The sequence below is a fragment of the Globicephala melas genome, chromosome X (assembly GCF_963455315.2).
Source record: "Globicephala melas chromosome X, mGloMel1.2, whole genome shotgun sequence".
Taxonomy (NCBI): Eukaryota; Metazoa; Chordata; class Mammalia; order Artiodactyla; family Delphinidae; genus Globicephala; species Globicephala melas.
Genome location: NC_083335.1, coordinates 107,980,499 through 107,996,359, shown reverse-complemented (window position 1 = coordinate 107,996,359; position 15,861 = coordinate 107,980,499). Strand labels below are relative to the sequence as shown.

The 15,861-nt window shown below is 41.4% G+C and overlaps 1 protein-coding gene across 1 annotated transcript in view; it reads left to right on the top strand.

The window, feature by feature from the left end:
• Positions 1-227: 227 nt before the first annotated feature.
• The window catches only part of PHEX (phosphate regulating endopeptidase X-linked), a 201,450-nt gene continuing 185,816 nt past the window's right edge, over positions 228-15,861 (top strand). The window contains exons 1-3 of the mRNA XM_030843712.2: positions 228-345; positions 5,573-5,641; positions 12,728-12,889. Coding sequence (XP_030699572.1) covers positions 228-345; positions 5,573-5,641; positions 12,728-12,889 — 349 coding nt within the window. The remainder of the gene's footprint in view (positions 346-5,572; positions 5,642-12,727; positions 12,890-15,861) is intronic.

Here is a 15,861-nt window from a genome sequence, read left to right as displayed (position 1 = left end):
GGGGGAAAGCCAAGGCGACCAATATTTTTGGGTTTCTTTTATTTCATTTGTGAAGAAGTATTTGAGAAAGGGTGGCGAGAGGACATATCCTGACGGGCTTTTTTTTAACCTGTCCATTAGTAGAAGAGCATGAGAACCTTGGATGTCAACGCCTAACAGACTCTTGAGACCAGCCACCAAGCCACAAAAAGCGACTTTCTTCTTGCCTGGCCCTTACATCTCTCCCAATGGATGCAGAGACAGGGAGCAGCGTGGAGAGTGGGAAGACGACCAACAGAGGCACTCGAATCGCCCTGGCCCTGTTCGTTGGTGGCACCCTGGTGCTGGGCACGGTCCTCTTTCTAGGTAAGTGGAACTCGGCTAGTGCAGTGGCTTCCTTGTGCTGTATTCTGGCAAACCTGGTCAGGATGCAGGTGGAGGGCTGTTTGCTTGTGTTAGTAGGTGGTGCATCCTTACTTTCTATTAAATATGCAAATGAAAGGAAGCTTTTTCTTTAGGAGGGTAAATAAATAAAAACTCCCAAGTACCAAATGCATAGTCCAGAATGTGAAGTGGGTATAAAGTGAATTCGAGTGGCTAGAGGATTTGTTTGCATCGGGCAAACATTTTTTATGCATTACATTCAGCAAAATGAGTGTTTATGAATTCATAGTCAGATACTTTGATTTATTATGTGAGGAAAGACTTTACATTGTGATCAAACCATGTTGGAATTTCTTTCCATTTGATTTTTGTCGGTGTTTGCCTGAATGAATCATGAAATTTAACTCACAAAGTGCAAATCAGTCTTTAAAAATGCACCGTTAATGATATTCTTCAATTCCTTTCTAACCCAGTGACTCTGGTGGAATAAAAAATTTAACTCTGCCTTTCTCTTAGATTTAAAAACTAATATGAAGGAAATAGAGGTTTTCCTCCTAAGATTTGGAAGGTATTGTGATTCATTGATTTTAATGACTTTTGGTGAGAATGATGTACCCAGAGGGTGATGTTAAAAGCATATTCTTATGAGACAGAACAAAATAGAAAGGGGAGAGGAATGTTCTAAAATTTTAGGCATTTTGAATCTTTGACTCTTTGCCTTTGTATTTGTTTCATACGGCTCAAGTATGAAACAGTATTTCATTAGCCTGAAAGTTATGTAGGACCAAGCCCTATATTTAGGAGAGTCTAGGTGCAGTTTGAAATGTAGCAAGCCTGGGAACATACCTTGGCATATGCAGGATGCAGGAGGCCATGTTTATCTTGGCAGGGGAAAACCAGTAATTAAACTTTAAAAGAGTTAGGGTTGTGTGGTTGAAAACTCTGCTAAAACGAGCAAACCATCTTTCCATGTTTTCTGTGGCTGAAGATTTAGGAAATTAGATGGGTTTATTGCTTTCTGGTACAGCTGAACCTCCTACTCCTGCGACTGAAATTGAGGCTCTCGAAAACTGGTGTGAGATTTCTCGGCGCTTGCGGTTTAGGCAAGTGTCCTATCCTGAAATTCAAAACTGGAGGAAAAATGATACGGGCATGTCAAGGGAGTATGTACTATGTGGGAAGTGACTACAAAGTGAGACTATTTGTGTTCTGCAAACATTCCCAAACTTGAAAATCCAAATGATTATTGTTTAGGTAAAAATACGTGCTCTTTTTAATGCCGTTACTGCTGCTTGAAGCTTTTTTGAAATTCCTCTCATGATTACACTCTGAGGCTGTAGCATATTATCAGAATGTTCTTGATGGCAGCAAATCTTTTTTTTTTTGGGGGGGGGGCACACTGATCTTAGTTCCCTGACCAAGGATCGAACCCAGGCCCTCTGCTGTGAAAGTGTGGAGTCCTAACCACTAGGCCACTGGGGAATTCCAAATCTTTGTTCCTTGAGAGAAGATGATTCTTTGGGATCAGCTCTGAAGTTTTTAGAACACAGTAAAATTCATCAAGCCAGGCGATGCTATTATGGGTAAGGAGGCCTGCCTAAGATAGAAAAAATAACTTTCCAATGTGCCCAATAACACGGCTCTCTCTCACTTAGAATCTTTAGAGAAGCTGTAATGGTGTTAGAGAGTAAGGGTGTGGCCTCCCTCAGCCTTCACTACTCAGTGCGGTCTGTGGACCAGCAGCGTTATAGCATCCCTTGGGAGCCTGAACTCCACCCCAGACCTACTGATTCAGAATCTGCATTTTCACAAGATCCCCAGGTGATTCATTTGCAAATTAAAGTTTGAGAAGTATTGCTTCAGGTGACCATGTCCTTTCGGATGAATACATTCAGAGACATTTGCTTTTAAATAAATGCACACTCTCAAGTGAAAACATAAATGATATTTTTGTCAAATGTCTCTGCACTATTTCTGACTCCCTTCCTTCCCTCCTCCCCTTTTCACTGCCTAGTTCCACAGGCTCTGCCACCCACCCCCACCCTGCACCTAGCAAAGTCCTTGTCTGAAAATCTCCTGGGACCTGCCAGACAGTGCTCTTTATGACAGTATTTTGGTTAAGGTCGTCTTCTCTTCAAGGCACTTCCGGGTAAACTTTGTGGTATATTTTTCTGCCTATACAAGTTCAGTCACATGTCTGCAATTTCTGGCCTTCCTCCTTCCCTCTTATTTGTATTTTAGGCTCTGGGGTAATCTCTTTTTTAAAACCTTAGTCTTTATACAGTAAGAGTGATAGCCACTGGCCTTGGGGTGGTTTCAGCAAACTTAGAGCCCTAGGGTTTAAGGCCTTATATGCCTATACCCAGTTTATTTGATTGTATTTCATTTTTTTCTTTTAGATTTATTTTTTATTCAGGTAACATTGGTTTATAACATTATATAAATTTGATATGTACAATTTTTTCAGCTTTCTGGGCCATGTGCTGTCTCTGTTGTGGCTACCCGACTATGTTGTAGCACGAAAGCAACCATAAACAATATGTACACAAATGGGCATGGCTGTATTCCAGTACAACTTGATTTCTGGACATTGAAATTTAAATTTCGGATCATTTTCACATGCCACGAAATATTCTTCTTATGATTTTTTCCAACCATTAAAAAATGTAAAAAACATTCTTAGCTCACAGACCATTCAGAAAGAGGCAGGGGACTGGACTTGGCCCACAGGACATAGTTTGCTGACCCCCACTTTATGGTCATTCTCATGCTCATGTGGATGATGTCACTGCATTCTGAAGTCATTTCTGCTGCTTATAGACTAATCTAAAATGAGAAACCAAAGCGCTCTTTAAGTTTTTTAAAAAGCCCCTAACCAGCAAAAAGTAACATTTTCATTTTTTGTATTAGAAATAATTTTTTGTTGTCGCTGTTTTATTCACTTAAACCTTCACATTGTCTGGGCTTGTTGACCCCTCTTAATTTACAGGGTCTTAAGATAACCCCCCCCATGGAAATGATGCTCTTCCTTCAGAGACTGGGTTTGTCTGTGACCTAATTAATTTAACTTAAACTTTTCTTTTACTCATCATCAGGTAAAGATATTTGATTTTAGTTTTGCTTCCTTAGAGGTTTTCGGTCAATAATTATTTTCCATGAAAGAAATAACTCCTTAAAACTTTAAAAAATGAGATATAATTTACATATAACATTATTATATTGGTTTCAGGTGTACAACATAATGATTCAATACTTGTATATATTGAGAAATGATCACCATGATAAGTCTAGTTAACATCTATCACCTCACAGTTACGTATTTTTTTCTTGTGATGAGAACTTTTAAGATCTACTCTCTTATCAACTTCGAAATATACAACGGAGTATTACTAACCATAGTCACCAGGCTGTATGTTACATCCCCATGACCTATTTATTTTATAACTGGAAGTTTGTATCTTGAAAGGAATGTCTTTAACTATTTTATTATCTTTTTTCTAAAATAAAACAAGGCTAGTATCAAGAAGGTATTGTCCACAATCATAAAATATTATTATTTACAATAAAGTTTGTTTTTCCACTGAAAAAGAAGACACATGCTCCTTAAAGAACATTTGGTAACCATATAGAAGTAGACTGAAGGGAAAATTTACTCCATGGTTCTACCACCAAGGCATACTGAAATATTCCATACTAATCTTTATGTTCCACATATATTTTTTTTACATTTTTTTTGCTTTCTAAAGAAATCAAAAATATAACTTTACGACAAGATACTTCTTTTCTTAAAAATAGGCCTGAGAGGGCTTCCCTGGTGGCGCAGTGGTTGGGAGTCCGCCTGCTCGATGCAGGGGACGCGGGTTCGTGCCCCGGTCCGGGAAGATCCCACATGCCACGGAGCGGCTGGGCCCGTGAGCCATGGCCACTGAGGCTGCGCGTCCGGAGCCTGTGCTCCGCAATGGGAGAGGCCACAGCGGTGAGAGGCCCGCGTACCGCAAAACAAACAAACAAAAAACAACAAAAAAATAGGCCTGAGATGTTTGCTCCATAGACAGCTTTCTTGAATCTCTAATGTAACACAGGTAAAAAGACTCTCTGGAGGATGAGTGTCACATTTCCAAATGATTCCTTATTTCTGCTCACAGAGTACAGCAATAATGAATTCTCCACAATTTCCTTGGCTACCACAAATATTTTCAAAGTCTAAACTCACATCTGCTAATGCCCAGGTGCTACCTGAAGTTTACAAATAGGGCACCGTTCTATACTTCTGCAGAAATCCATTTAGATGAAGTTACCAGGCAGATGGGGGAAATTAAGCCATTGGTGAAAAGCTACTTCTGTCTTACAGGGTTTTTGTTTGGTTTTGTTTTGGTGGAAGTAGTTGGAAGCTTGGTCCACCAAGCTGCATCTGTCTGGTAGATGCATCTGTCTGGCTGGGCCTGATGGGAGGAGGGTGTGTGGGGTACAGGGCAGGCAGATAATGACTCTGTTGATAGATGACTGAGTTATATAGGATATATTTTTACTCTTCCCCCTTTGATGGGCCGTGTCTGTATGGGTGGTTTAGATAAGACGCAGAACTTTAAATGCCACCTATGCTAGCTTTTTCCTTCCACTCTGGATTTGGTCCAAATGACACAGTCTGTAAGTTTCAATTTTCCCATCACTAAAATGAGAATGTAGGTGTAAACAAAAAGTGAAATTATGAGACTTAAACCACAGATAATCAGAGATAGAAGAGACTTTAGAGATCATTTAACCCAGTGGTTCTCAAACTTGAGCCTGCATCAGAATCACCTGGAGGCCTTGTTAAACCGCAGATAGCTGGGCCCCGCCCAAAGAGTTTCTGAGTCTGAAGGTCTGGGTGTGGCTTGGTCATTTGCATTTCTAATTAGCTCCCAGGTGATGTTGCTGTGCTGCCCTTGCCCTGGGGCCCCCATTCTAAGAAGCACTGGTCTGCTTGTGCCCACTTGTCTTATGTTCAAGAGAACCAAGTTTGAGAGCAGCCAAGAGTCTCACCAAGGTTACTTAGCTAGTGACCAGAGTCTGGTTCTGTGACACTGAGCCAGGTGGAGTTTTGAATTCGGTGTGAACACAGGGAAGGATGAACTGACAGCAAATGTCTCGCATACGTGCCTGACGGTGGGTTACTTGGTGGTGGTCTGCTGCAAGCCAGTCATTTCTTTATTTTGGTCTGTTTTCTCAGTGAGTCAAGGTTTCTTAAGCCTCCAAGCTAAGCCGGAGTACTGCCTGAAGCCAGAATGCATCGAAGCTGGTAAGTCAGTTTTCCATCCTGTGTCAAGTTATGATTATGGTACCTTGGTGAGTGGAAGAGAAAACAGGCGGTATTTTTAGTATTTTGTTTGCTTGAGGTTTACCAGGTATGAATTGCAATTCTGATGAAATTTTAAGTTTTCTTTCAAGACTTGGTGTGAAGTTGTGGAATGTAGGTTTCCTGTTTTCTTTTTCCTTGCAATGAAACAGCTGTGCAGTATTCCAAATCATTATAAAGGAAATCAGGAAGGGGTGTGGAAGGCTGAATGGCCTCTCTTAAGACCTGGAGACCTTGACCTTCATATCCCCTTAGCTGGATACAGATTCCCATTTATCTCAAGTAGTCTTTCTGTATCTTCTGGTCAGTGGGTCTGGCCTGTCTGCGTCTAAGCAGGGACCCTCTGTAAACCGATACTTCCACTGTCACCTGGAATCTCTTTGGGTCCTTCTATTTCACGTTACAAGTCAAATTTTTCTTGAGGTGACAGGCTGTGTATCAGTGGGTACCGCAAAGTGAAGACGAGCGGTTAAAGTTGCCTCAGTTTTGCAACATCTATCAGTTTTGCCCTCCATAAACCAGTGTTAGGGCCTAGAGTTGCAGGACCTGGATCCCAGCCCCACTCCCATTTTTAAGTGGCCAGGGACACTGGTGTGCGTTTTCCAAGGGGAAAGTGATGGGATAAGTTAAGCACATGGTCCTTTCACTTTCCTCTTGGCCTTAAGAGAAGAGATTAATGAATTATTGCACCAAATATTTATTGCACTCCAGGCACTGAGTTAGGTTCTAGGAATATAGCAGTGAGGCCGAATGACCAGGTAAGGGAAGAAAGACAACAAACACCCAAGGCAATTAATGGACAAGAAAAATATCAGCTGGTGGTACATGTTATGCAGAAAATTTAAAAAAATAGAATAATGTGGTGGCAAGTGACAGGATGGCTAGATTGCAAAGTCTGAGGAAATGACATTGAAGGGGCCCTTTGAATAATGAGAAGGGAGTGCTGTGTGAAGATGGAGGAAAGGGCTTTCCAGGTGGGGGGAACAGCTGGGGCAAAGGTCCCGTAGAGGAAAGAGCTTGGGGGACTTGAGGAATGGGAAGAGCCTCTGGGTAAGGGGCAGGATGCAGGTGATCAGGGTCAGTGGGGAACCCAGGTGCCAGCAAGTTTGAGGTTTTCCTAAGTGTGCTCAGAAGCCTCTGGAGGGATTTCAGAGAGACACAAGATCTTATTAGCCTTCAGAAAGATCTCTGTGTGGAGAGCTCGACTCTGGGGAGCCTTTTGGGGCAGAGGAGAGACTGTAGAGGGCAAGAATGGAAGAAGGTCGCTAAGGCAGGTGGTTATTTCGGCAAGCCAGGTGAGAAGTGATGCTGTCTTGAATTCAAGACATGGGAAGGGAGACAAGAGGGTTTAGGAGATAAAGAGCTTGCTAAAGGATTGGATGTGGGCTGCAAGAAAATTCAGAGAATCAAAGTGATACTTAGATTTTTGGCGGTGTTTGGGTGGTGGCATTTATTGAGATGGAAAAGACTTAGGTGAAAGGGCTTTTAAACTCTGAGGCCTTATACAAAGGTACTAGGTTAGACAGTTGTGTTATTAGAGTTCTTTTTTCTAAATTTATTTTTTTACTGAAGTATAGTTGAATTACAATGTTGTGTTAATTACTGCTGTACAGCAAAGTGACTCAGTTATACATATATACATTATTTTTCCTATTCTTTTGTATTATGGTTTATCACAGAATATTGAATATAGTTCTCTGTGCTATACAGTAGGACCTTGTTGTCCATCCATTCCATATGTACCAGTTTGCACCTGCTAATCCCAAACTTGCATTCCTACCCTCTCCCACCCTCCTACCCATTGGCAACCACCAGTCTATTCTCTTAGAGTTCTTTTTTAAAAAAATATTTATTTACTGGGCTGTGCTGGGTCTTTAGTTGCAGCACGTGGGCTCCTTAGTTGCAGCATGCATGTGGGATCTAGTTCCCTGACCAGGGATCGAACCTGGGCCCCCTGCATTGGGAGTGCAGAATCTCAACCACTGTGCCACCAGGGAAGTCCCTTGTCCCATTCTTAAGTGATCTATCTATCTATCTATCTATATATATGTTTTAAACCGGGCAGTATGTTAAGTGACTTACAAGTGCCATCTCATAAAAATCTTCATAAGAACCCCATGAAGTTGGTGCTATCACCCGGCCCAATTGCACATGAGGAAATGTAGGCTTCTAGGTGCTAAATAACTTGCTCTGGGTCACATCCTGAGTTAGCAGCAGGGCTGGGCTTCAAGTTCATGTGTGGCTCCTCTCCATCTGTGCCTGTGTGCCAGAGGCCATGCCAGGAAACTCTCTTGGACCTTGGTCCTGTCTTGCTCTTTTTTCATAACATTAGACCTACTAGAGTCTAGGGACTAGACAACTGTTTCAGCTTTTTGATCTCGTCCCAGAACGGATGAGAAAGATGTGGGAATTCCCAGGTCCTTTCCTGCTCCCAGCGGAGCAGCTGACCTAGGGATTTCTCCAGTGGAGCAAGGGTGACCTGGAGTCAGGTGGGGCACCAGGTGGGACTATCAGAGGACAGGTTTTAGACATCACGTCATCACCTTGTGCTTCCTCTGTGGAACAGTTTTTGCAGATGTGTAAAATTAAAAATTTTGAACTCAAACTCAAATTGAAACCCTAAGTCAACTTTTCGTACGGAGGGCCACTTATTTCATGAGTTTTGTCTCTTTATTACGAATCATAATAATGCAAAAGTAAAGCTTGAAGAATGACATTGATTATGTCGTCTCCTGCCAGCTAGTGTTTTCCCTTGCTGCCCTCTTTTTAGTTTTCACCTTGGCGACTGGCTTTCTAATATTTAAAAAGATACTTCCGCTGTTTCTGGAGCAAAAGGCTCACCAGGGATACAGTCCTCTTCACTGTAACGTGGGCGCCGCTGTGTGGTGCGTGGGCGCCCCGTGCGTGCTGCGTGGGCGCTGCGTGCGTGCTGCGCGGGCGCCGCTGTGCGGTGGGTGGGCGCCGCGTGCGTGCTGCGTGGGCGCCGCGTGCGTGCTGCGTGGGCCCCGCTGTTTGGTGCGTGGGCGCCGCGTGCGTGCTGCGTGGGCGCCGCTGTGCGGTGCGTGGGCGCCGCGTGCGTGCTGCGTGGGCCCCAGTGGGCGGTGCGTGGGCGCCGCGTGCGTGCTGCGTGGGCGCCGCGTGCGTGCTGCGTGGGTGCCGCTGTGCGCTGCGTGGGCGCCGCTGTGTGCTGGCAGGATGAAGTTTGGGAGAGCGACGTTCTGGACTTTTTGCGAGAAGGTGCCAGTCTTTTCCGAGATGGCTTCTCTTCTTGACTTTCCTTTTCTCTTCTACTTCCATCTATCCTAATCCCTCTTTCAGAATAAGAGGTGGAGGAAGAATACAAAGAAACGAGGAAACAAGGAAAGGGCGTGCTAATGATAGTGGATAAGGCCAGAGAGGTTGATGAGTGTGAGGCATGATCTATCTGGCCAAGTACAGGCCATGTGATATGGGCTAAATACATAAACTATCCTAAGCTCAGTTTCACCATCTGTAAAATGGGAATAAGAACTTTTGTCATACTGGTTGTGAAACTAGAAGAAAATAATGTTGGTGGTAGTACTAGTAATCCAGGTCCACAGTGCCATATCCTTTACCCTGTACCTAGAGAGCGTTGTAATGCTCAGTTGGCAAGACTGGACCCGAGCTCAGTTCTTGTGACGGCAAAACTGGATCTTAACTCATGTGAGGCTGTTTTAGACTTTGTTCATCCCACTTAAGAGAATATGCATTTATTCCCTATAGAATTATTAATGTGCTTGCTGCAGGAGTGCTGCTCCAGACATTGCTGGAGGTATTATATAATCTGTGGTTTAGGCGTTGCATTAGTTTTCTAGAATCTATGAGCTCTGAAACATCTGGCCTCAAGAGTTTCGAGTGTTTGTGGAATTGTAATAGCAGATTTGTATGTATGGTTGCCAGATTTAGCTACATGCATTCATTCAGGATGCTCAGTTAAATTTGAATTGCAGATATACGACAATTTTGTTTTTGCTACGAGTATGTCCCGTGCAATATTTGGTAGTACTTACGCTATAAGAGTAGTCATTTATCTGAAATGCAAATTTCACTAGGCATTGTGTATTTTATCTGGCAGCTGTATTTATTTGGCTATGTGCCTGACACTGTTCTAAGCACTTTACACATATTTTCTCATTTAATTCTCATGAAAATCCTATGTGGTGCTATTATTATCCCATTTTATACAGATGAGGAAACTAAGATACAGAGAGGCTAAGTAACCTGCCTAAGGTTACATAGTTATTGCATGGGGTTGTTGGCATTCAAAACCAGGTGGTCTGGCTCCAGAGTCTGTGATGAGGCTATACTGCCTGAAAAGGGCTTAGCATAGTTCCTGGCACAGAGGAAATGCTCAATATTAGTGATTTTATTGTTACCCCCTCCCCCCCAACCCTGATTAAACTTAAAAAGTCAGGGTGGTATAAGGAGTGGTGTCTTCACTTCTACTAGATAAACACTAGCTGGAGATTGAATAACAATTTACCTTATATGCAATGACTTGAGGGAATACATAGCTTGGCCTTTTACAGATTTCCTTCATTATCATATTTCTTTTATTAAAACAAGACTCTGTGGTTTTTCTCCATGGAGCTGAGTAGGGGGAGAGGAGTTTTGGTGTCTTGACAGCTGTGGTCGCTTGCAATTTGAAGTCACAGTTCCCTTGCAGAAAGTGCAGCCCTGTGCCCAGCTGTGCATTGTGAGTGCTGAATTGAGAGGCTGAAGCTGGAGTTTTTCCACGTAGTGGGCTCAGTTCCAAATTCAGTGTGAGTGATGTATTCCCCCACGTTATACCAGGGCTGAGGTCAGAGCTGATCTTGCAGTTTAGGTTCCTGCAAGAATACTGAGGAGATGGGATACATTTGAGGGTTGGGGGCAGGGGGAGGCTTGGGAAGGTGGCCAGAAAACAACGTGCTTATGTGAATAAAAATGTGTGTGAGGGTTCCTCTGTGTGACTCTGAATATTGTGTGGGACTGAAACTTGTATGATCCGTGTTCCTGAGGTGTTCCATAGCAGATTCATTCTGTGGCTGCACAACCAGGATAGCCACAAATATAAACTAAAATGAAGATTTTATGTGTCCTAGCAAATTTGCATATTAAATATTAATGATAAAATAGTAACAGTAAGTAAAATTGTAATTGGAGGCAACCTAATTAATTCTGAAAGATGAAAATATTAAGTAAATTTAAAATTTATCAACCTTAGATTCTAAACCAATTTTTTTCTTTTTGGATGTGGAAGGATTGAGCGTGATGGGGATTTTGAAGTTCTATAGAGATTAAGTTGTTTGTATATTATTAACTTCATCAAAGACAAAAAGCTGTTTGAAATTTTCATAGAAAGTGTAGGCTAGAATTGAATCACTTTACTGTACAGCAGAAATTAATGCAATATTGTAAATCAACTATACTTCAATAAAATAAATTAAACAAAAAAGTGTAGGCTAGAGAAATGTGTAGCCTTACTTTTAAACCTGGAGGAACCACACACATGACCAAACTGTAATGTGCGCATCTAAATTTAGGCAGATTATATTTTTTTGGCAAGTCATTCAAGTTTAGCTGAAAACTCATTGAGTTTTCATTACTTCAAACATAAATGTATTCTGGCAGTAATTAATTATGAAAATCACCCAGGCTGTCGTCTTTCCCAGGTCATTAAAATATTGGCCGCCTTTAAAAAAAAAAAAAATCATTTGGTGCATATCTTTATGCTAGAGTGGTAGCCAGCAGTTGGAAGGGAGTTGGAGTTCAATATTAGGAATTTTGAGACCTTCTCATTTTGTAACGAAAGACGTTTTTTTAAAGCTCATGGATACATATTTAAGTATGAACGAACTTCCTACCGATTGACTATCTTCCATATATAATCGGGTGTGGCCTTAAGAAAGAGGAAAAGATGGCAGATCAGTCTATCGTGTCTTTCTGTTAACTCATACAAATACCCAGTTCTGCCCCTAGACCTGGGCAAGAGGGGCCCCTGCCCTGGGCCCCTCATTTAGAATGTTACACTTTGCTCTGCTCTGGCCATGCCTCTCCCCTCCTCAACCCAGAATTCCCTGCAAGATGGCCCCAAGCCTCCTTTTAGGGCCTGTTTGGATCTCTTCCAGGGCTTCAGTCCTCTGAGAGCTGCCCTGAATGTCAAGGGGCTCAAGGATCCATACCTGGCTCTCCAGGTCTTTATAAAGGTGTATTGTAAATAGATATTGTCAACATTTAGGTATTACATGTGGGCTTCTGTTTCAGTTAGCCTTTGTTGTGGAATAGACCACCCCAAACCTTAAAGGCCTGAAACAAGAGTGATTTAATATTTCTTATGATGCCTTGGGTTTGGTGGGGTTCCTCTGCTGAGACTGCCTAGGCTCATTCATACAGCTGCATTCAGTTGGAGGGTCGCCTGGCCTGGAAGGTCCATGATAGTTTCAGTCACACATCTGGCGGTTGGCGGTGGCTTGGTTCTTCTTCGCGTGGCCTTACCTCCTCCAGGAGATTCTTCAAAGGGCAGTCTCAGGGCTCCAAAGGGATTTAACGTGGAAGGTGAAAGGCCTCTTAAGGCCTAGTTTTGAAACTCATGAAAAGTTACTCTGCCACTTTCTGTTGGTCAAAGCAAGTCACAAGGCCAGCCCAGATTCATGGCAGGGGAAATAGATCCTGGTGGCAAGAGTGGCAAAGTCACCTTGCAGAAGGGTGAAAGGAATGGAAGGGAATGCCACGCGTGTCCTGGCAAACAGTTTACCTCGTACTCCATTTATATTCCTATCCCAGGTCCCACAGATGTTAGGGGTGCTCCTGCAAAAGCCAGTAACTATAATATGACTAAAACTTTTATCCACTCGCTCTGGATGTAATAGTTTAATATAGCGAAGTTGATTCAGGGCTTCATTTGAGGGGAAGTGTAAAAGCCAAGGCTTGGGAACTGGTTGATATGAAATCATTGTTTAATTTGGAAGAGAGCAGTACACAATGTTCAGTGCTTGTCATTAATCCTATGATTTTCTTTTTAAATAGCTGCTTCCATCTTGAGTAAAGTAAATCTGTCTGTGGACCCCTGTGATAATTTCTTCCGGTTTGCTTGTGATGGCTGGATAAACAGTAATCCAATTCCTGAAGATATGCCAAGCTATGGGATTTATCCTTGGCTGAGACGTAATGTCGACCTCAAGTTGAAGGGTAAGTTTCTACTGGGGTTTGGTGATGTGCTTTACAGAGAGCAGTATTTGACAAGAAAAACATAGCTTTGGATTTGCGGCATGACTGCTCACTCTTTAACTATACTAAATTCACTTCCAGGATTTTTTAAAGTGGAAGATTGAAAGGAAAGTTGTGGAATTTTAATCTTTCAGATCTCAGTGCAAGCCTAGTGTAGTTCATTATATTCACATTTGATAATAGTAAGTTCTGCTGCTGAAGGATAAATAGCCTTTGATTGAGGTTGGGAGCAAAGGAATACTTAATGAAAATCATGTTATATTGGTATACTTATTCATCTGTTATGTTCAGAGCAAACTTCATCACTTGCTCACTGTGTCCTGGATTTTCATGGTTTACAAAATGTACTTAACACTTCATTGTCTTTTGGCATCACTTTTGGGAACTCTGGATGACCTTGTGTTTGTCATGTTGTTCCTGTTAACTTCTAAGTTGGCTCTGGGGAGACTGTCCTTTCCCCATGGCCTCTCAAGCAATGACAAGCTCACACACACATACTCATATATGCGTGCATGCACACATACTCTTCAAAAGTTGGAAATATCTTTTGCTAGAGCATCTTCTGCTCACAATTGGTCTAATTTTTATGCTGAGTTGTTGGAGAAAACCACTTCAGAACGCAAGTACAGAGATTTCAAGGCCAGGTAAGGTGAGTGTTTTGAGAAGGCAAAAATAGTATATATTTTTTTCGCTTTCTTATAACTGAGTTATGCCATATAACTTGCATTCAGTAACACACCTGAAAGAATTTCTGAAAATTTTTGAGAATCATCATTTTTCTATCTTCTCCATATCCTTTTCCTCAAGATTTTAAGAATTAAGTTCATTAATTTTAATGAAAATTAAATACGTATCAACTTATATGTATGTTACAACATCTGAAACCATTGGCAAAATAATTAGATACCTATTGTCACTGTAAGGAAAAATGTGCTTAAATTTCACAACTAGATATAAATCATATGGACTTACATTTTCTACTAGAAGGCTGAAACTTAATCTTCATAAGTTATAAATGAGAATTTGCAAGAATGTCAGAGTTTTTCCATAACCCAACAGGTGAGATTCCTGTTCTGTGGAACTGTAAATAGGACCTTGAAGAATGAATTTACTGAGACTTATTTTCCTGCAGGATATTAACTCGTGTCGGTCCTTTACCTACCATTCTTGCCTGTTTCCTGTTTCCCTTCTCTGGCTTCTTTTCTTCCTAGACAGAGAGATGTGTGCATGTGTGCACATGTACACACACACAATTGGAGAAATATCACTGAAGGATAAAAAAAAGTCAATATTTCCAGATAGATGATCCTTTTATATTAGGTATAGCCCAAAGATTTCTGTCTTCAGGGCATGAAGCAGTTATAATAATTTAAAGAATTTCTGGGAATGTCTTATTGTAAAAACTAAAATCAGTATCGGTGGGCTTTGTTTGAGGAGGACATGGTATATGGGCTAAAATTCATAGAAGTAAGAGTAAATTGTTCAGAGCAGCACAAGTTTTTTTTTTCTACTTTGAAAAATGAAAAAAATTTATTTCCAGGCTCAGTCGTGAAAGTAAAAAGGAGCACAAATAACATGCAAAGAGTAAAAAGAAAGTCACACATAAATCCACCCCTAGAAATAACTGCTAATAAAGCAATTGGGTATATATAGCTTTCCAGGTGTTTTTCTCCATGTGTGGGTACGTATGCATAATCTCATATGCACAGCCATATATTAAAAAAAATAAAAGATAGCTGATATTACGCATGCTGCTCTGTCACCTGCTGTAACACATAATGTATTCCTCATAGACATGGATTATGTCAGTAGATATCTTTCCTTATTATAAATAACACTATAATAATACCTAAGTTTACACATCTTTATGGCCTTATCTAAATGTATCCTTAGGATAAATTCCCAGATATGAAATTGTTGTGTTGAAAGAGTATTCACCGTTTCATTTTTGTTGCATACATCAGAATCACCCTTTAGAAAGTTATTTTTAGGTATTCATATATTTTCTTGCTGTTTTAAATGGTTACTTTTCGTAATCACCCATTTTTTTTGTGTGGTATAAAGTAGGGGTCAGCAAACTGTGGCCCGTGGGCCAAATCCAGCCCACTGCCTGTTTTTGTAAATAAAGTTTTTTTGAAAGACAGCCACATCCATTCATTTATGCATTATCAATGGCTGCTTTTGCACCACAAAGGCAGAGTTGAGTACTTGCATATAGAGACCATATGACCCATAAAGCCCATATAACCTGCAAAACCTAAAATATTTACTCTCTGACCTTAATGGAAAAAGTTTGCCAACTCCTGATGCCTGTTGTAAAGCTTTGATATATCTATATTGGATCTAGGTAGAACTATTTTATTAATTGATAGCTATTTGGTGGGTTTGGGGGATTTTTTGATAGGTAATCATAAAATTAAGAAATAATTGTAATTTTTGTCTCTCCCTTTCCTTTTGCTATATCGACTAGGTTCTCAGAATAATGTTGAATTATAGCAGTGATAATGGGTATAATTTTCTTTTTTTAAAAAAATAAATTTATTTTATTTATTTATTTTTGGCTGCATTGGGTCTTCATTGCTGTGTGCAGGCTTTCTCTAGTTGCAGTGAGTGCAGGGGCTACTCTTTGTTTCGGTGCACGGGCTTCTCATTTCAGTGACTTCTCTTGTTGCAGAGCATGGGCTCTAGGCGCACAGGCTTCAGTAGCTGTGGCACGTGGGCTCAGTAGTTGTGGCTCGCGGGCTCTAGAGCGCAGGCTCGGTAGTTGTGGCACACAGGCTTAGCTGCTCCGCAGCATGTGGGATCTTCCCGGACCAGGGCTCGAACCCAGGTCCCCTGCATTGGCAGGCAGACTCTTAACCACTGTGCCACCAGAGAAGCCTGGTATAATTTTCTTATTCCTAACTTGGGTGGTAATGCCTCTAGCACTCCCC